Source organism: Pinus tabuliformis, chromosome 1_1 (assembly GCF_031772625.1).
Source record: "Pinus tabuliformis cultivar Carrire ecotype Pingquan chromosome 1_1, CPIR1, whole genome shotgun sequence".
Taxonomy (NCBI): domain Eukaryota; kingdom Viridiplantae; phylum Streptophyta; class Pinopsida; order Pinales; family Pinaceae; genus Pinus; species Pinus tabuliformis.
This window is the reverse complement of record NC_142297.1, coordinates 455,193,077-455,213,804: the sequence shown is the minus strand read 5'-3', so window position 1 is coordinate 455,213,804 and position 20,728 is coordinate 455,193,077. Positions and strand designations below refer to the sequence as shown.

At 35.8% G+C, this 20,728-nt stretch overlaps 5 protein-coding genes across 5 annotated transcripts in view; 2 read left to right on the top strand and 3 right to left on the bottom strand.

The window, feature by feature from the left end:
- Positions 1–807: 807 nt before the first annotated feature.
- Positions 808–1,698, bottom strand: LOC149213713 (uncharacterized). The gene is made up of 3 exons (XM_089390798.1): positions 1,642–1,698; positions 1,051–1,389; positions 808–930 (listed from the first exon to the last, which is right to left on the bottom strand). The coding sequence occupies exons 1-3, from the start codon at positions 1,675–1,677 to the stop codon at positions 823–825; spliced, it is 483 nt and encodes a 160-aa protein (XP_089246924.1). The 5' UTR covers positions 1,678–1,698; the 3' UTR covers positions 808–822.
- A 2,220-nt stretch (positions 1,699–3,918) lies between these two features.
- LOC149213712 (uncharacterized) lies at positions 3,919–4,809 on the top strand. Its single transcript, XM_089390797.1, has 3 exons — positions 3,919–3,975; positions 4,228–4,566; positions 4,687–4,809. Exons 1-3 carry the CDS (start codon positions 3,940–3,942, stop codon positions 4,792–4,794), a joined length of 483 nt encoding a protein of 160 aa, XP_089246923.1. The 5' UTR covers positions 3,919–3,939; the 3' UTR covers positions 4,795–4,809.
- A 1,735-nt stretch (positions 4,810–6,544) lies between these two features.
- Positions 6,545–7,829, top strand: LOC149213711 (uncharacterized). The gene is made up of 3 exons (XM_089389120.1): positions 6,545–6,654; positions 6,809–7,010; positions 7,314–7,829. The coding sequence occupies exons 2-3, from the start codon at positions 6,933–6,935 to the stop codon at positions 7,827–7,829; spliced, it is 594 nt and encodes a 197-aa protein (XP_089245246.1). The 5' UTR covers positions 6,545–6,654; positions 6,809–6,932.
- Positions 7,830–15,625: 7,796 nt separating this feature from the next.
- The window catches only part of LOC149213706 (uncharacterized), a 13,465-nt gene continuing 8,362 nt past the window's right edge, over positions 15,626–20,728 (bottom strand). Inside the window, exons 7-17 of the mRNA XM_089389119.1 lie at positions 17,711–17,763; positions 17,460–17,582; positions 17,298–17,367; positions 17,167–17,202; positions 17,022–17,085; positions 16,799–16,858; positions 16,544–16,596; positions 16,293–16,427; positions 16,131–16,200; positions 15,855–15,918; positions 15,626–15,691 (exon numbers count right to left, since the gene is read on the bottom strand). Of these exons, the coding sequence (XP_089245245.1) occupies position 16,858; positions 17,022–17,085; positions 17,167–17,202; positions 17,298–17,367; positions 17,460–17,582; positions 17,711–17,763 (347 nt within the window). The 3' untranslated portion in view covers positions 15,626–15,691; positions 15,855–15,918; positions 16,131–16,200; ... (1 more) ...; positions 16,544–16,596; positions 16,799–16,857. The remainder of the gene's footprint in view (positions 15,692–15,854; positions 15,919–16,130; positions 16,201–16,292; positions 16,428–16,543; positions 16,597–16,798; positions 16,859–17,021; positions 17,086–17,166; positions 17,203–17,297; positions 17,368–17,459; positions 17,583–17,710; positions 17,764–20,728) is intronic.
- LOC149213710 (uncharacterized) lies at positions 17,796–20,330 on the bottom strand. Its single transcript, XM_089393116.1, has 5 exons — positions 20,282–20,330; positions 19,726–19,862; positions 18,959–18,987; positions 18,603–18,804; positions 17,796–18,299 (listed from the first exon to the last, which is right to left on the bottom strand). The coding sequence occupies exons 1-5, from the start codon at positions 20,328–20,330 to the stop codon at positions 17,796–17,798; spliced, it is 921 nt and encodes a 306-aa protein (XP_089249242.1).

Below are 20,728 nucleotides of genomic sequence, written 5' to 3'. Positions count from 1 at the left end.
CAATACTTCTCTGTCTTCTAGATCGCCTGATGTCTCCAACTCCTCCTAGAACTATTGCCATCAAAATGGAGATCACTTAGATTCCTGAAAGTTGTATACCTCTTTCTCCACATCGATTGGGAGATTTTGTAGTTGCCCTGTCAAAATACCCCTAAGAGATTTTTGTTTGAGATATGATACCGCTTTCAATGATTGCTTGAATTCATTTTATATCTAGTTACAATGGACGGGCAAGAGCTTCTATTTCTAGTTTCCCTGTCTCTTTCACTCAAAGAGAATAAGCACACTGCCATCATGGAATCCTCCAACATAGCCATCTGCAGCTTCCACATCCATATTCAAATGGATGTTGGTCATAGACCTCAGCCTTCGGTATCAACATGGAAGGTCCATAGAATAGACTCATCTGCCTTGCCATGATTATAATCCCTTACAACATCAACAACATGAAGCATTTATGCATTCAAAATCATTATCTGCTCAGCCATATCTAAGCATATGAAGAATGATACAACCTTTTAGGTTGTTAATTAGGCTGAAGTTATGTAAAAGCCTTAAGCACTAGTAAAGAACATGACTAAAAAATTTAAAACATAAATACATTGACTATAATAATGATTTCCTGAATCATTAATAATGATTTCTCAAATTTTGTTTTGCAATTGTCATATTTTTGACTGCCCTTTACAGCCCAGAAACTTCGGCAATCATCACTCACAGAAGCACAGGGGAGATTTATTTAGGATATCAAAGGGTTTTTTGTCACAACTAAAATAAATACTTGAAGCGGCTTGGTATGGACTCCTCAAAGAGGTTGAACATTTAATACTCACCTTTTGGTGTATATTTTGATCCTCTGCCAGTTTCTTCTTCAACAGGACAGTCATTAGTTCTCTTGTCACCTCTAGAAATTTTTCGAGACAGAACTTTCTGCAATGTTAAGCAGGTGAAAATTTTAGTTTGTTGTAATCCATGGTTATGAAGTCCCATTCAGTAACTTGCAGGACAGAGAAATTTCAAACTAAATAATAACAGATAATGATCACTTACAGTAAGCTTTGGGTTTCCAACATCCTTTGCACCAAAATTTTCAGTTGAACTGAAATCTGAAACTTCGATATCTAACTTTACACTCGATATTGATGTTTTGTTATCATTTTCTGCTGAAAAGGAGTGGTCACTGTGATTGTTGCTTACATGCATTTTTGGCATTGGCTGCTCCTCATATAATGCTCCACAAGATGTTAATGAAGTTGAAACTGTCATATGAGGCATACCATTAAGCAATTGGAAATCCTGGCCAGTCACAAAAGAGGTGTCTGATGAATTGAGTAGTGGTTCTGAAGATAATTGTAACAGTGCATCAGTTCTGTTAATCAATGTTGTATTCTGCAACAGGAAAAAGGGGAGAGTTTTAAGTATATTAGACTATCTGAATTACTGTTGCAGCATTTAGCAATCTTCTCTATATAGGACATGGTAATATTCTCAACATATATGTGGTTCTTGATCTTCAAAGAAAACTTCAGATTTGTAGGTCCTGCTGCAGGCAAGGGCACAAATCAAACATTATCTTATCCTATATTCATAAACACAATGCCTCATACAAGATAGCATTACTATATCATACATAAATTGTACCTTTACAAGAACATCCTCAATTATTTTGCAGAGCATGGAATTTGATTTGACAAGATGTTGCTCTGGAGGCCATATCTGATGACTCATCCTCTGACACTTGCTGATGCTGAGGATGTAGCAAAAGAAGCTTTATTTAATTGGAGCAGTGGTAACCATAATTCAATGCTTGTGTAAAATATTTGTATGGTTATTGTATTTTAGGTATATTGTTTTGTACATATTTCTAATGTCTCTCTTCAAAGATGTACTATTTTATCACTGATGTAACATATAAACTCGTTAATATGCTGCTATGGTATGTTGGATGCTATTTTTCTTGAAGTTTTTGGCAGAGGATGTTGTTTTTAATATATTGTCCTGTGCACACCACTTGTGTCTCTATTAAACTATATGCTTATTTCCATTGTATATCACATTTATCTATGCCATCATTCCACACAGAATTCTGAAATATAAATCTGTACATAAATTGTGCAATGTTAAATCAAAAACCATAATAAAATGACGTTATATCAATAGTAACCACAGATTTTCTAGTTTAATTACTTGATGCTTCTTTGTTACAATAGTCCAGCAGCAATCCATTTTCCCTGATCCGTGTGAGGTCATTCATGGATTACATAAAATATGAATCGTCAAAATATAATAAAATCCATTCTTAATAGTTATTTTAATGACAAAGCACCCCATGGATCCAATCAAATTAATGTGAAACCAACTGTGTAACGTAATACACTATTCAACCATTTTGATGATTATGTTATAATTCAATTTGTATCATTTAAAGACTAGTCAATATGATTTTGCAAACTTAGTAGAAAATCCATGACTCCTAATTCTTGTTGTGGCTGCCCTAGTTGAAGCTGTTGGTTCCAGCATGTGATAGTCGATGTTAATTTCAAGTATAAATGATAAATCAAACAGTAGTAAATGACATTTAATCAGGATTGTTCATGATGAGTGCAATCCTATGAGCAGGAGAAATTATTACAATCTTTATAGTTTAATCATTATTAAATAACTAACTAGCTGAACAAAGGACAGGAACTCTGTGAAGGGATTGGTTGATTTGCAGACATTGTAGAAAAGCATTATTGTAATGTGTACAATTGTTAGTAATGGTTCTAACTAATAGGCCACAACACTGAAAGTAATAATATTAGCCATTCATGCCACCAAAGGCTGAGAATGACAAAGAATGAAATAATGGGGTTTGGGTTCTTTTTGAGGCTGAGCTGCTTTAGCTGGGCTTTAATTTTTAGCTTCCTCACTGCTTTTGCATCATCAATTAGAAGCTCTTGCAATAATATTATTGATGTGCTGGATGGCATTGCCCAAGTAGCTAGAAGTTTTCTCCTTAATTCTGTTGGTATTAATCTTGTTTAGTTACATGCTTTGATAGGTAAGTGATACGAACAAAACTATTTTTCTTCTGTATTTCAAGCTAAAGCAAACTGCCTTCTAATTTATATGTAATCAAAATTGGCCAATCAGATCCGCGGATCAAGTTGGCCAATCAAATCCTTCTAGTCTCAGATCTGTGGATCAAGTTGGCCAATCAAAATTGCATGCAGTGAATCCATTTTGCTTGATCATGTTCTTGTTAGTCAAGCAGCATATCATCAGTTTACCCTTTCAAGATGTACATATTTGTGTTGTCATTATTTTATCCTTTCAGGGAATACATATTTATTGATGCAATGGTTTTTACCCTTGACTTGTAGAATTCTCTTCCCACACACGATCCGTCATATTTCAGATTGATGCAGTGTGTAAGACTGTAAGTGCATAAAGGTGCAATGCGTGCATATTTAATGATGTCCTGTTTCTCTTAAAGCAATTCTTTTTGATTTAACATTGCACAATTTATGTACAGATTTATATTTCAGAATTCTGTGTGGAATGATGGCATAGATAAATGTGATATACAATGGAAATAAGCATATAGTTTAATAGAGACACAAGTGGTGTGCACAGGACAATATATTAAAAACAACATCCTCTGCCAAAAACTTCAAGAAAAATAGCATCCAACATACCATAGCAGCATATTAACGAGTTTATATGTTACATCAGTGATAAAATAGTACATCTTTGAAGAGAGACATTAGAAATATGTACAAAACGATATACCTAAAATACAATAACCATACAAATATTTTACACAAGCATTGAATTATGGTTACCACTGCTCCAATTAAATGAAGCTTCTTTTGCTACATCCTCAGCATCAGCAAGTGTCAGAGGATGAGTCATCAGATATGGCCTCCAGAGCAACATCTTGTCAAATCAAATTCCATGCTCTGCAAAATAATTGAGGATGTTCTTGTAAAGGTACAATTTATGTATGATATAGTAATGCTATCTTGTATGAGGCATTGTGTTTATGAATATAGGATAAGATAATGTTTGATTTGTGCCCTTGCCTGCAGCAGGACCTACAAATCTGAAGTTTTCTTTGAAGATCAAGAACCACATATATGTTGAGAATATTACCATGTCCTATATAGAGAAGATTGCTAAATGCTGCAACAGTAATTCAGATAGTCTAATATACTTAAAACTCTCCCCTTTTTCCTGTTGCAGAATACAACATTGATTAACAGAACTGATGCACTGTTACAATTATCTTCAGAACCACTACTCAATTCATCAGACACCTCTTTTGTGACTGGCCAGGATTTCCAATTGCTTAATGGTATGCCTCATATGACAGTTTCAACTTCATTAACATCTTGTGGAGCATTATATGAGGAGCAGCCAATGCCAAAAATGCATGTAAGCAACAATCACAGTGACCACTCCTTTTCAGCAGAAAATGATAACAAAACATCAATATCGAGTGTAAAGTTAGATATCGAAGTTTCAGATTTCAGTTCAACTGAAAATTTTGGTGCAAAGGATGTTGGAAACCCAAAGCTTACTGTAAGTGATCATTATCTGTTATTATTTAGTTTGAAATTTCTCTGTCCTGCAAGTTACTGAATGGGACTTCATAACCATGGATTACAACAAACTAAAATTTTCACCTGCTTAACATTGCAGAAAGTTCTGTCTCGAAAAATTTCTAGAGGTGACAAGAGAACTAATGACTGTCCTGTTGAAGAAGAAACTGGCAGAGGATCAAAATATACACCAAAAGGTGAGTATTAAATGTTCAACCTCTTTGAGGAGTCCATACCAAGCCGCTTCAAGTATTTATTTTAGTTGTGACAAAAAACCCTTTGATATCCTAAATAAATCTCCCCTGTGCTTCTGTGAGTGATGATTGCCGAAGTTTCTGGGCTGTAAAGGGCAGTCAAAAATATGACAATTGCAAAACAAAATTTGAGAAATCATTATTAATGATTCAGGAAATCATTATTATAGTCAATGTATTTATGTTTTAAATTTTTTAGTCATGTTCTTTACTAGTGCTTAAGGCTTTTACATAACTTCAGCCTAATTAACAACCTAAAAGGTTGTATCATTCTTCATATGCTTAGATATGGCTGAGCAGATAATGATTTTGAATGCATAAATGCTTCATGTTGTTGATGTTGTAAGGGATTATAATCATGGCAAGGCAGATGAGTCTATTCTATGGACCTTCCATGTTGATACCGAAGGCTGAGGTCTATGACCAACATCCATTTGAATATGGATGTGGAAGCTGCAGATGGCTATGTTGGAGGATTCCATGATGGCAGTGTGCTTATTCTCTTTGAGTGAAAGAGACAGGGAAACTAGAAATAGAAGCTCTTGCCCGTCCATTGTAACTAGATATAAAATGAATTCAAGCAATCATTGAAAGCGGTATCATATCTCAAACAAAAATCTCTTAGGGGTATTTTGACAGGGCAACTACAAAATCTCCCAATCGATGTGGAGAAAGAGGTATACAACTTTCAGGAATCTAAGTGATCTCCATTTTGATGGCAATAGTTCTAGGAGGAGTTGGAGACATCAGGCGATCTAGAAGACAGAGAAGTATTGATGTGAGACATTATTTTTTTGGGATTATCAAGGTAAAAATAGTTCATTAAGCATATCCATGTCCTTTTATGGACAAGCCATTTAAAATCAGATTTTCCGAAATATACTTTCATAACATCTGAGCACAACCAGAAAGCGGATTGTTTATCCAAACAAGCTTGCAGAAGACTTTGATCGGCATAACGCTCACTGGAAGGCCTAAATGGCAGCAGCTTTTGCTGTGCAGTTTTGGATTCTTCTTTGGATATTTGATCAATGGTGTCTGTGAGGTAAGCCAAAGGTTGCTGTAATTTTGAAAGATTGTACCATGGTGTGCTTGGACTCTTTAGTCTGGTTAAAGATTAAAGACAATGCATGCTGGAAGGGGATTAAAGAGAAAGGGCATGAAAGAGAATGCATGCTTGAAGGGAATTCTGTTAGGAGATTTTACCTTTTGTTTCAATGTGTTGATGCCTGTGAGACCTGGAAGGATATGGCTATATATATCCCAGCATAAACTGGTTTTTATGTCAATGAGTAGTTTAAAGGGAGTGATTTCTCCTACGGGAAATGAATTCCTTGCCCATCCTTTAAATCCTTCCTCTCTGGTTACCTGTATATTGTCTTGAAATTCGTTTCTTTGCGGGTACCTGCGTATTATCTTGAAATTGCATTCTGTTACTGTTCAATCTCGTTTCTTGCTCTCCAAAATAGAGAAGGCATAATTTCTTTTTCATTATTTCTCTATTGGAGAGATGCTTCGGAGAAATTTGATGATCGTGGAAGATTTCACTGCAAATCTAAATGGCATAGTATCAAATTTGATGTTCTTAGTGAAATCTTTGGAAATTTAAGTAGAAATTTATATGGTTTCTTGCATCTCGGGTTTGAAAGAAGTTTCAACACTGCAGTGTGAAGAAATCTGTGATATCGGTATTTTTTTGTTGAAAACGAGTTGATGTTTGAACTTTGAATCTCAAAATGAGAAAAATAATTTAGTAAAGCTGCTTAACCCTGTTTATGTTTGCAGGAATACGTATATAACAGGCTGCAATTCAGGTACGCTTTAAAGTTTCATGCGACGTCTGTTTAGCTTTATAATTTTCTTTGGTTATGGCTTCTATTTGTTTTTATTCTGTTGATTGATTCCTGGGATAGAATTTCAGCAATGGTTTACCCTTACTGGGGTTCGGTGTTTTCATTTTTTTTGCAGCTATGGATGGTATTTCACTTTTGTACAAGGTTTCGTGTACTTGGTTCTTATTTATTTGCAGGGCTTCAGAGTAAAGCACATCGTAAATCCATGGAAAACATATGTGAAACTCTCTGCTGTTCTTATGGGATCCCATGGACTGACCAAAGGATCCCTTGCTTTTCTTAATTATCCTGCTCAGCTGATGTTCAAATCTACAAAGGTAGGTATCTGCAAAACACAATTTTGCTTTAAAAGGCAATGATGATAGAGGAGTATAACTCAGATCATGGTCTTCACATTCAAAACAGGCAGCCATTTACAGTTATTTTGATTATTTAATGTGTTTTGCGAATTTGGGTACTCTTTTTTTAATCTGTACTCGATTCAAAATATAATGGTATGCTCCAAATTTGAATATTATTGCTGGATTTTGTTTTGAGGACCTCTGTATCTGTTCTGTGACGGATAAAATCTCAGACATCAATTAGAGCTGAATTTATTTACCTTTGATCGAATTGATCAGGTTCTACCGGTGATGGTGATGGGAGCTTTTATACCTGGGCTGAAGCGGAAGTATCCTGTGCATGAATATGTTTCTGCTGTACTTCTCGTAGTCGGTTTAATCGTTTTCACGCTCGCAGAAACCAGCGGATGGTTGCAGCGGATGCGCAGAGCAGGCGTAGAGCAGGTTGCAGAGGATATGCAGAGCAGGATGCAGAGGTTGTTAGCAGCGGATGCGCAGAGCAGGTTGCAGAGGAATCCACGTTCGAAAATGAATTTTAATGAAATGGGCGCGAGGGAAGGGTTTCAAATGAAAATGGGTCCCGGTGCGCTGACGTGGATGGCAGGAACGGAGGGACGAGGCGGGCGGGCCTCGTTGGTGGGTCCCGGGTATGTCACCGGAAACGCGAAGTCGCCCGCCGGAGTTATGTATGCCATCCCAAGTTTGTGCACCACATACATAGATGGCAAGGGTATTTATGACTCAATATATGGCTGGTTAGCCCTTGCCGTTTTGTGTGATCCGGAATGTTGTTGATGGTAGAAATTTCGGAGAAAAAAGACTTTGTTGAATAGTACAATAAAGCTAATTTTTTGTATTTTGAAGTGATTGAGTATAATAGAGTTGTTATCTATCTTAATCCTAGATTTAATATAGGAATCATAAAAATAAATACTTTCAAATGTAAATTTAAAAATATATATATATTTTTCGTTTTATAGATATATATATTTGTCAAAATGTAAAATAATAAGACTGGTTGAAGTTTTTAACCATAATTTTTATAATAAGATTAGTTGAAGTTTTTAACTATATATTTTTTTTCAATTTTAATTGAAGAACTAAATGAATTATACATCTCCTTCTTATTATGCTTATTAAGAAGTACTTAGATATTTTAATTGTGCTAAGTACTCTCTAATCCAATATGGAATATATATTCTAATGTTATGTAAACATTTTCACATTTTGAATTGGTCAAATTACCAATGGTTTTGAGACTTTGGGTTTTGAGAACTCATAGTTTTTCCCATGGTATCTTTTTATTATATAAGAAAATAAAATATTTTCTTTTAACATTTTCCTTTTATATATAGATATATTTGAAATTGATGGGTCTTTAAATAATGTATTTGAATCCCATGTTGAAATATTTTTGAAAAGTATAAGGTTTAAACATTTTACTCACTTTTTTTTTTTACTTCTAATTACTTTATCTCTCCTTAAAGTTGATATGAAATTATGTTAGGTCATGTGGACATCAAAATATTTTATTTATGAGTAAGAATGAGTGAAATATTTTACCATATTGGGTTGTAATATGAAGTGATTATTGATGTTTTAGAATGCTTTCAATTATAGCTAACTTTAATGCTAATATGCAATTATATTAGGTGATGTGGACATCAAAGTATTTTATATATGACGTAGAATGAGTGAAATATTTTTACCATATTGGGTTGTAATATTTTAGAAAAAAAATCTAGTGTTTATTGATGTTTTAGGATGCTTTTAATTAGAACTAACTAAATGTGCATATAGTCAACATTGCTTTTTTATTTAGAGAATATTTTATTTTTATTTTAAGAGGGATACATGCCAACTTCATGTTGAACACATAGTCATACACTACCCTCATACTAAGCTATTGAATGTGCCAATGGGTGTAATAAATTAAATTGATTGAATTAAAATGTTGAAGGATACATGATTAAATAGAGAAAAAATGTTAATAATAGATATGCTAATCTTACCTAATGCATACATCACTAACTATGCCTAAATTTCGACTCAACATAAATTATCAAATGTTGGAGTAATCATGAGTAATTAGCACACTCCAACATTCTCCTTTAATTACAACTACTAGTCTAAGTCTCATGTACGCTGACAATACTTCACATCAATTCTAAAGCTTCTTTTCCTTCTACATGCAAGTACAAGTTGTTCTTATAACTTTGTTGTATAAGCCTTTTCTTCCTTTTTCTCCAAACTATTTACCTTGCGTATCTTTTCTTTTTCTTTAGCTTTTGCTTTACCGGTATCTTATTTCTCCATATGTCCTTGTCTTTTCTATCTAGTCTCCTTTCTACATTTTCTTGTACATCAGTTGTCACTAATTGAACTTTCCTGTCAACTTTCCTTCTACCGTTGTAGTTATGGTAGTTTATACATACTCAATTCCATCTTCAACATACTTGGGCTTTCTAAGCCACTCATCGAAAATTTGTTATTCAACTTCATAATCAAATTCGACATTCACTGCTAGGTTGTTATCACTTTTTTCTATTGTAATGGTGGTTTCAATTTCATCTTCCATACATGTATATGCATAGTGCCATTTTCTTTCTACATCATAATGATACTTTACATCTCATATATAATAAAAATTTTATTCTATAATTTCTTCAAACTTTTTTCTTTTGTAGTGTTTAAGACGCCTATAGTCTCCTTTGTCTTGTTTATTTCTTTTGCAAACTCTTTTATAACTTCTTTAATCATATCAATCTCTTCCACTTATTTTTCTACAATGTTCACTTCATCAATTGCAATGATTTGTGACTAAAATTGCTGTTGATCGATGTTGCTCCCCTTTTCATTATATGTCATCTTAAGAATATCACGAGCTTCCTTGGACATATTTGTTGCTACAATCCTGTAAAGAATGTTGTCATCGAACCCTTCTTGAATGCGAAACAATGGTATTGAATCATCCTCCTTGTTAGCTATAAGTTGATCTCTTTGATCTTGTATCACTGCCTCATATGTCACTTGACTGAGGGGTTATTCAAACTCATGTGAAACAATATCATATGAATAATCTATTTGTTTTTTATTTCTGATTTTAATATCCAAAATTTCATAATTTCTACCAATACTTTGAAATAACTTAAACCCTTATTCCAATCAATTAGGACACTACAATTGTGGCACTTTGGTTCATTGAACATAGTTCTCTTCAATGAGTAAGGGTAGCCGCTTTTCTTAACCAAAACATGATGAATGAGTACTCTCCACTATGGCTAGGTGGTTATATAGACTACGACAATAGAGAACACTAAACGATGGCTAGTTTAAAACAAGGGAAGCTGCAAGGCAGCGAGTCCCTGCATGAAGTTAACATTTAAGGTTTAGGGCTAAAGATCTACTAGTTCTTCCAATCCTGTATAGTGAGTCCCTCCGAAGCCTAAGTAAAGGTACAGGGCTCTCAGCCAGCCAGGAAGACAAAACAAGTAAAGCCTGGACCAAGTTAAATACAGATTACAAAATTCAAAAGTTGGCGTATGCATCTGCAATTGATCACAGCGTTTGCACTCCCCTTTATGTTCAGTACTGTTGTGTCTTGATGCAACCTGTGTTGAGCCGTTTGTATCAAGGGCATACCTTTATGTTCAGTACTGCTGTCTCCTGATGCAAATTGTGTTGAGCTGGGCTCCAATAAGCTTTTTTGCAAGATACCCATTCTTAGCTTGATGCATCTACACTACTGGGCTCTGTACCTGCATATAGTGTAGTGGAACAAAATTCAAAAGTTGGCGTATGCATCTGCAATTGATCAGTAAACTGACAGTTAGGAAGAAGCATGCTGTTATTCTCAACCTTACATAGGTTAAGCTTAGTTAGCTTCATTAAAACACTTTCGAAAAGGTAATGTGGCTATGTAAGCTATGAAAAGGGCCATTGGTTCATATGCTCTTGCTTCTCCTGCTTTTTTGTCGAATCAATTAATCAAGTACTAAGTCTCAAGGAACAGATGCAAGTGTAACAAGGGTACTTTTCAGAAAACATATAGAAATATTTCTTCTTCTTCAATAAATGTCAAGGCTGAAGTACCAGTTTCGGTAACGTATATAGGGGGGTTGCTATATCGGTGTTTTGATAAGACCTGTAAGTAGAGACTGCGTCAACTTCTTCTGAAACTCAGACAACAGGCAATCATAAATGTCAAAATAGTAAACAAGAAAGAGTGTAAGACTGTAGAATAGATCAATGAAATAGGGATCAAACACGAGCTCCTCCAAATAAACTCAAGCTGTTTTATTAACTATGGCCTGCAATATTACATGATATATTACTGGAAAGGGTCATCCACAAGCCTATTGTGCCAACTCAGGAGATGTTGCAACATCTATTGAAGTTTTGGGCTTGCACCAGTTTCAGTAATACATAAATCGAGGGATTTCAAAACAATGCACCAGTTTATGTTGCTAGCCCAAAATCACACAATTGCAATAGAAATAGTCACATGAGCACTATATACCAAAGATCTGAACATTATTGAATAACTAACTTGCAGAGAATCATCATCAATTCAGGACACAAGTAACATGAAAACCACCGTGAAGCTTACATTTGACCTTGAAAATAAGCATTTCTTATGACAGATTGTAACATGTGAAGAATACAAGACAAGCACGAATGCTAACAATTAGGACATTAGACCGGCATCCGAGCAGAGACGATAGAAGCATAAAAAATGCGAGTTGCACCACCATGGCAGACCCAAATGCATATTTGAAGCATCCGTCGTACACCTGTAACAGAGAAGGAAGCGGGGAAATAAGACAATGCGTAAAATAATGCAAAAATAGGCTTGAGATTCAGAATTACTTGTTGTAGTTTCATATGCTCTTCGTTAGAGATGTTATTGTTTTCTTGGTTTCTTTTTTCTTTGTCTTTCGACTTTTACGATGTCAATAATCAGAAGAGCCATGAGAACAAGTGCTAAGAGAAACAATGTCGCGAGTTGAGTAAGTTGGCTTATGCTAATGGATTCCATGTTATGTGAAGCGGGGAGATGTATGTGAATATCCAGGTGCAGAAGAGGCCAATTTATAAAAAAGTTCAACGTGTTTGTAAGCTGGTTTTAAGTGTGAATGGAGCTAAAATACTTGAAGCTCGGATGGAGCAGGCCAGTATTTAATGGTTGGCATAAAACGAAAAGCTTACGTTAAGTGAGCAATCGGTGCAATTAAGTGATCGATATGACATGGGGAGCAAATGGCATATGGAATGATGTATGTGGCGGCAGAAGTAAATGCGAAATTAGGTGATGTATCTGACATCGGGCAATCTTGGTGGTAGATTGGGTCGAAGCTATTCTAATAAACAATTGGCTAGACAGGAGATCTATGTCAATATCTAGGTGCAGAAATAAGTACATATACGGATTGATTTGGAATGGAGCTGAAATACTTGAAGATCAGATTGGAGCAGGCCAGTATTTAATGATGGGCATAAAACGAAAACCTTACGTTAAGTGAGCGATCGGTGCAATTAGGTGATGTGGCGGCAGTAGTAAATGCGAAATTAGGTGGCTGTGGCCAGTGTGCCCACAAGAAGAGCATCTTAACCAGCCAAATTTCTTGAAGATAGCCCCTTTGAGCCTGTTGCGGTAGATTAAATATGTTGTTGTTATAGAAGACAGTAAGGCAAAACATATGCCATAACTGTCTGAGACATTGTTATCATACAATTGAGTTGTACTTGAATGTTATGTGTCTTATATGCTTTCTTGAACATTATACAAAACATCCTTTTGTATAATTTTATATCAAACTTCTGGATTGACTAAGCAAATAGGACTAGACAATACCGGTCAACACTGAATGTGGAACCATAATAGACAATGATTAACAGGTGAGGCTAGGTTTATGTTACCCTATTACCATTGACCTGTTGCTAGTAGTGATTTACGTATGAGAGTTGTGATCGAATACAGGAAACCCAGTAATATGCAACAACAACAATGGTCTAAGCAATGGGAATAGCACTAATCTAATGCTTATCTGACTAATCAAGTATGGATATCACATTACTCACCACTCTTTATCCCGAATCAATAGAGATCATAGGTAAGACGTATGGGTATAGAAGTTGTGTTTGAATCAACCAAGCTCGTGTATGTGCCTTATTTGCATGATATCACAACCTCTAAGCTCATATTGATGAGTAACAAGTCAATGTGTTTCATAGCTCAATGGGTGTACAGGTATGTCTAACACTCACTATGCTTATCTCCATAATGGAGCTGAATACCAACCTTATAAAGCTCTAAGCTAATATGGAAACATAGAATGTATCTATACAGCAGCATATAGGATATAGACCTTTAATGCGTACCTGAAAAAGTGCACAACATGCATGTGTGCATCCTATGTTGTACAAAGGCCTAGGGTTACACAGACAGTAGGCAAAATAAGACGTTGTTGCAACCTGAAACATGTATGTTTTAATGGCCAGAGGTCTGTTTCACAACTTTTTAAACGTTGCCTTAGCTTCTATAAATGAAATGGGAATAGCTTCTTTCAATGGAATGAGAAGTGACTCAGTCAATTAGGCCTTTAATGCATACCTGACAAACTGTACAGAAGCTCGTGTGCATCGTACGTTAAGCAGAGGATAGGGTTGAATCCATGTGGAGAGACAGTTGCAACTTCAGCTCATGTTTATTGGCAAGCAATATTTCAATAGTTCCAAGTCTATTGAGCCATAAATAAATTGGAGCAATACTTCCAAGTCTATTGAACCTATATTAAAGAAATTAAAGCAATATATGGGCACTGTTGAATCGAAACAGTATCCAACCATAAACATATAACATATATTATCCCGTGTATTAATAGCTCAATAACCTGGTAAATAAGCCTGGTCATGTTTATTCACTCAGCTAAACGGCATTGAAGGGAGGTGGTATATTGGAAAGCAATTTAAATTCAAATCTTGCAATGGGTGTATCACCTGCAGCAATATTGAATGTTGGATAGCTGTAAGCATAGATACATAGATATGAGTAATTAAGGTTGTTAATTAGTTATGGTAAGATAGAGGACCATACTTTAACATAGATATGAGTAATTAAGGTTGTTAATTAGTTATGGTAAGATAGAGGACCATACTTTAACAGGTCGCCTGAATTCATCAGAAATCTTTGTTGGCGGAGTTTTCACTGATCCCACAATGTCCAGTGAACCAACAATCTGGTTTAGTATCAAAAAGTGCCAGGTGATTCGCTAGTATCTAAATTAATAGGAATGTATGTTTAAGCCAATATGGTGGTATTTGATAAAAAGCAGTCAGCATAGTCATTCAGATCAAACAGTAGTAAAAAAAATGTTTCAAGTGGATATTAAGTCAATTCAACTGATACAAGAGTCCAAAATATTAGTAGCCTGCTTCATTTTCATTGAGTTGCCAATAGTTACAACAACATTTTCCAGTTGCAGGATCAGATCAATCTCTATTTTTACCTAGAACAAAATGAACAATAGAGAGATGACTGATCCCTGATCAATGCATTGACATCTGATCAGTCCAAAGAGCAAGGAGATCCCCCTCCTAGATAGGAGGTCCACTTGAGAGTTCTGTTCCTTGAAGATGTTGCAGAAAGAAATCAAATTGAATCATTCTTTATAGCTTGGATTTGCAAGAGCCAGTGGGATAGTGAGGGGACAGTTTCACTGCAAAGAAAAACAAGAGAGTTTTGTGTAAGATTCAAATTCACATGTTATTAAAATAATTGAAAATTTGCAGTTCCTTACTGAAATTATTCACTCAATTGTCAATACGATGCAAAGCTGTAAAAAATACACCATCCATTAGATGTGTTATTAGTCCAGTCAAATCAGAACTTTCAGGTTTACAAAGAAAATGAGATATTGTTTTGCTTACGGTAGAAAGAGTGAAATCTTATGACGAAGAGAGCTGCAGGAGGTAATGTTGTGTTATTCATTTTAGCAACCTGTTCAATCCATCAATGAATAAAACAATCAAACATTCTATGTAGGCATGAAATGAAGTGATATGTTGGCTTATTTTCTGAAAGTATATTACCAGGTACATGTACTCATCGTGACCCCATGACATAAGAACGTTGTCCAGCCCACATTTTTCAGAGTACACCCCGTTTTTGGTGTTGTATTTTGGGTTGTCAAAATCTGGATTGTCCTTGAAAAACTACACACAACAATATGAAAGACCTTTTAATCATTGGTAATTACAAGAAATTTGCAATGGACCAAGAACAAAGTTTTTCAGAAAAATACCAAGTTGCAAAATGAACAGAGAAGCTAGATATACATTACCTCGTGGTGAACAATGGTTTCACTGAAAGGGCATCCCAAAGGAAAAGTGTCACCTGTATAAATTTAAATATGCAAGTTTTTTTTATTAGACATGATTAACAACCAATTCAGTCCATTGCCCAGAACAATCCAGCATCTGCGAATTATAACTAAAATATCATTCAGGACTCTTTAGGAAGCTAAATGCATGAGAGATGTAAATGATGGATACATTCCATTTCATTTTACAGTGGTTAATGTTCACTGAGCTCTCACCAACAACTGCCCATTGAGGCTCCCCTCCAAAGTTAGGATGCAGTAGTACCTTGCCCAGATCTGCATGCATTTTCTCAATCACAATTTCATCTATAACTCAATCACAACTCAACTAGAAGTATAATCCTATGACATATACTGAAATAGATTATTGTTGAACTAATCTCAGTTGGTTTGCTGCACAAGTTAGTATTCAAAGAGTTAGAAGGGGTGCAACTCATACCATGGATGAGGCCAGTCAAATGAGGATTTGCAAGAGCCAGTGGGATAGTGAGGGGACAGTTTCACTGCAAAGAAAAACAAGAGAGTTTTGTGTAAGATTCAAATTCACATGTTATTAAAATAATTGAAAATTTGCAGTTCCTTACTGAAATTATTCACTCCATTGTCAATACGATGCAAAGCTGTAACAAAATACACCATCCATTAGATGTGTTATTAGTCCAGTCAAATCAGAACTTTCAGGTTTACAAAGAAAATGAGATATTGTTTTGCTTACGGTAGAAAGAGTGAAATCTTATGACGAAGAGAGCTGCAGGAGGTAATGTTGTGTTATTCATTTTAGCAACCTGTTCAATCCATCAATGAATAAAACAATCAAACATTCTATGTAGGCATGAAATGAAGTGATATGTTGGCTTATTTTCTGAAAGTATATTACCAGGTACATGTACTCATCGTGACCCCATGACATAAGAACGTTGTCCAGCCCACATTTTTCAGAGTACACCCCGTTTTTGGTGTTGTATTTTGGGTTGTCAAAATCTGGATTGTCCTTGAAAAACTACACACAACACTATGAAAGACCTTTTAATCATTGGTAATTACAAGAAATTTGCAATGGACCAAGAACAAAGTTTTTCAGAAAAATACCAAGTTGCAAAATGAACAGAGAAGCTAGATATACATTACCTCGTGGTGAACAATGGTTTCACTGAAAGGGCATCCCAAAGGAAAAGTGTCACCTGTATAAATTTAAATATGCAAGTTTTTTTTATTAGACATGATTAACAACCAATTCAGTCCATTGCCCAGAACAATCCAGCATCTGCGAATTATAACTAAAATATCATTCAGGACTCTTTAGGAAGCTAAATGCATGAGAGATGTAAATGATGGATACATTCCATTTCATTTTACAGTGGTTAATGTTCACTGAGCTCTCACCAACAACTGCCCATTGAGGCTCCCCTCCAAAGTTAGGATGCAGTAGTACCTTGCCCAGATCTGCATGCATTTTCTCAATCACAATTTCATCTATAACTCAATCACAACTCAACTAGAAGTATAATCCTATGACATATACTGAAATAGATTATTGTTGAACTAATCTCAGTTGGTTTGCTGCACAAGTTAGTATTCAAAGAGTTAGAAGGGGTGCAACTCATACCATGGATGAGGCCAGTCAAATGAGGATTTGCAAGAGCCAGTGGGATAGTGAGGGGACAGTTTCACTGCAAAGAAAAACAAGAGAGTTTTGTGTAAGATTCAAATTCACATGTTATTAAAATAATTGAAAATTTGCAGTTCCTTACTGAAATTATTCACTCCATTGTCAATACGATGCAAAGCTGTAACAAAATACACCATCCATTAGATGTGTTATTAGTCCAGTCAAATCAGAACTTTCAGGTTTACAAAGAAAATGAGATATTGTTTTGCTTACGGTAGAAAGAGTGAAATCTTATGACGAAGAGAGCTGCAGGAGGTAATGTTGTGTTATTCATTTTAGCAACCTGTTCAATCCATCAATGAATAAAACAATCAAACATTCTATGTAGGCATGAAATGAAGTGATATGTTGGCTTATTTTCTGAAAGTATATTACCAGGTACATGTACTCATCGTGACCCCATGACATAAGAACGTTGTCCAGCCCACATTTTTCAGAGTACACCCCGTTTTTGGTGTTGTATTTTGGGTTGTCAAAATCTGGATTGTCCTTGAAAAACTACACACAACACTATGAAAGACCTTTTAATCATTGGTAATTACAAGAAATTTGCAATGGACCAAGAACAAAGTTTTTCAGAAAAATACCAAGTTGCAAAATGAACAGAGAAGCTAGATATACATTACCTCGTGGTGAACAATGGTTTCACTGAAAGGGCATCCCAAAGGAAAAGTGTCACCTGTATAAATTCAAATATGCAAGTTTTTTTTATTAGACATGATTAACGGCAAGGGCTAACCAGCCATATATTGAGTCATAAATGCCCTTGCCATCTATGTATGTGGTGCACAAACTTGGGATGGCATACATAACTCCGGCGGGCGACTTCGCGTTTCCGGTGACATACCCGGGACCCACCAACGAGGCCCGCCCGCCCCGTCCCTCCGTTCCTGCCATCCACGTCAGCGCACCGGGACCCATTTTCATTTGAAACCCTTCCCTCGCGCCCATTTCATTAAAATTCATTTTCGAACGTGGATTGCTCTGCAACCTGCTCTGCGCATCCGCTGCTAACAACCTCTGCATCCTGCTCTGCATATCCTCTGCAACCTGCTCTACGCCTGCTCTGCGCATCCGCTGCAACCATCCGCTGGTTTCTGTGAGCGTGAAAACGATTAAACCGACTACGAGAAGTACAGCAGAAACATATTCATGCACAGGATACTTCCGCTTCAGCCCAGGTATAAAAGCTCCCATCACCATCACCGGTAGAACCTGATCAATTCGATCAAAGGTAAATAATTTCAGCTCTAATTGATGTCTGAGATTTTATCCGTCACAGAACCGATACAGAGGTCCTCAAAACAAAATCCAGCAATAATATTCAAATTTGGAGCATACCATTATATTTTGAATCGAGTACAGATTAAAAAAAGAGTACCCAAATTCGCAAAACACATTAAATAATCAAAATAACTGTAAATGGCTGCCTGTTTTGAATGTGAAGACCATGATCTGAGTTATACTCCTCTATCATCATTGCCTTTTAAAGCAAAATTGTGTTTTGCAGATACCTACCTTTGTAGATTTGAACATCAGCTGAGCAGGATAATTAAGAAAAGCAAGGGATCCTTTGGTCAGTCCATGGGATCCCATAAGAACAGCAGAGAGTTTCACATATGTTTTCCATGGATTTACGATGTGCTTTACTCTGAAGCCCTGCAAATAAATAAGAACCAAGTACACGAAACCTTGTACAAAAGTGAAATACCATCCATAGCTGCAAAAAAAATGAAAACACCGAACCTCAGTAAGGGTAAACCATTGCTGAAATTCTATCCCAGGAATCAATCAACAGAATAAAAACAAATAGAAGCCATAACCAAAGAAAATTATAAAGCTAAACAGACGTCGCATGAAACTTTAAAGCGTACCTGAATTGCAGCCTGTTATATACGTATTCCTGCAAACATAAACAGGGTTAAGCAGCTTTACTAAATTATATTTCTCATTTTGAGATTCAAAGTTCAAACATCAACTCGTTTTCAACAAAAAAATACCGATATCACAGATTTCTTCACTGCAGTGTTGAAACTTCTTTCAAACCCGAGATGCAAGAAACCATATAAATTTCTACTTAAATTTCCAAAGATTTCACTAAGAACATCAAATTTGATACTATGCCATTTAGATTTGCAGTGAAATCTTCCACGATCATCAAATTTCTCCGAAGCATCTCTCCAATAGAGAAATAATGAAAAAGAAATTATGCCTTCTCTATTTTGGAGAGCAAGAAACGAGATTGAACAGTAACAGAATGCAATTTCAAGATAATACGCAGGTACCCGCAAAGAAACGAATTTCAAGACAATATACAGGTAACCAGAGAGGAAGGATTTAAAGGATGGGCAAGGAATTCATTTCCCGTAGGAGAAATCACTCCCTTTAAACTACTCATTGACATAAAAACCAGTTTATGCTGGGATATATATAGCCATATCCTTCCAGGTCTCACAGGCATCAACACATTGAAACAAAAGGTAAAATCTCCTAACAGAATTCCCTTCAAGCATGCATTCTCTTTCATGCCCTTTCTCTTTAATCCCCTTCCAGCATGCATTGTCTTTAATCTTTAACCAGACTAAAGAGTCCAAGCACACCATGGTACAATCTTTCAAAATTACAGCAACCTTTGGCTTACCTCACAGACACCATTGATCAAATATCCAAAGAAGAATCCAAAACTGCACAGCAAAAGCTGCTGCCATTTAGGCCTTCCAGTGAGCGTTATGCCGATCAAAGTCTTCTGCAAGCTTGTTTGGATAAACAATCCGCTTTCTGGTTGTGCTCAGATGTTATGAAAGTATATTTCGGAAAATCTGATTTTAAATGGCTTGTCCATAAAAGGACATGGATATGCTTAATGAACTATTTTTACCTTGATAATCCCAAAAAAATAATGTCTCACATCAATACTTCTCTGTCTTCTAGATCGCCTGATGTCTCCAACTCCTCCTAGAACTATTGCCATCAAAATGGAGATCACTTAGATTCCTGAAAGTTGTATACCTCTTTCTCCACATCGATTGGGAGATTTTGTAGTTGCCCTGTCAAAATACCCCTAAGAGATTTTTGTTTGAGATATGATACCGCTTTCAATGATTGCTTGAATTCATTTTATATCTAGTTACAATGGACGGGCAAGAGCTTCTATTTCTAGTTTCCCTGTCTCTTTCACTCAAAGAGAATAAGCACACTGCCATCATGGAATCCTCCAACATAGCCATCTGCAGCTTCCACATCCATATTCAAATGGATGTTGGTCATAGACCTCAGCCTTCGGTATCAACATGGAAGGTCCATAGAATAGACTCATCTGCCTTGCCATGATTATAATCCCTTACAACATCAACAACATGAAGCATTTATGCATTCAAAATCATTATCTGCTCAGCCATATCTAAGCATATGAAGAATGATACAACCTTTTAGGTTGTTAATTAGGCTGAAGTTATGTAAAAGCCTTAAGCACTAGTAAAGAACATGACTAAAAAATTTAAAACATAAATACATTGACTATAATAATGATTTCCTGAATCATTAATAATGATTTCTCAAATTTTGTTTTGCAATTGTCATATTTTTGACTGCCCTTTACAGCCCAGAAACTTCGGCAATCATCACTCACAGAAGCACAGGGGAGA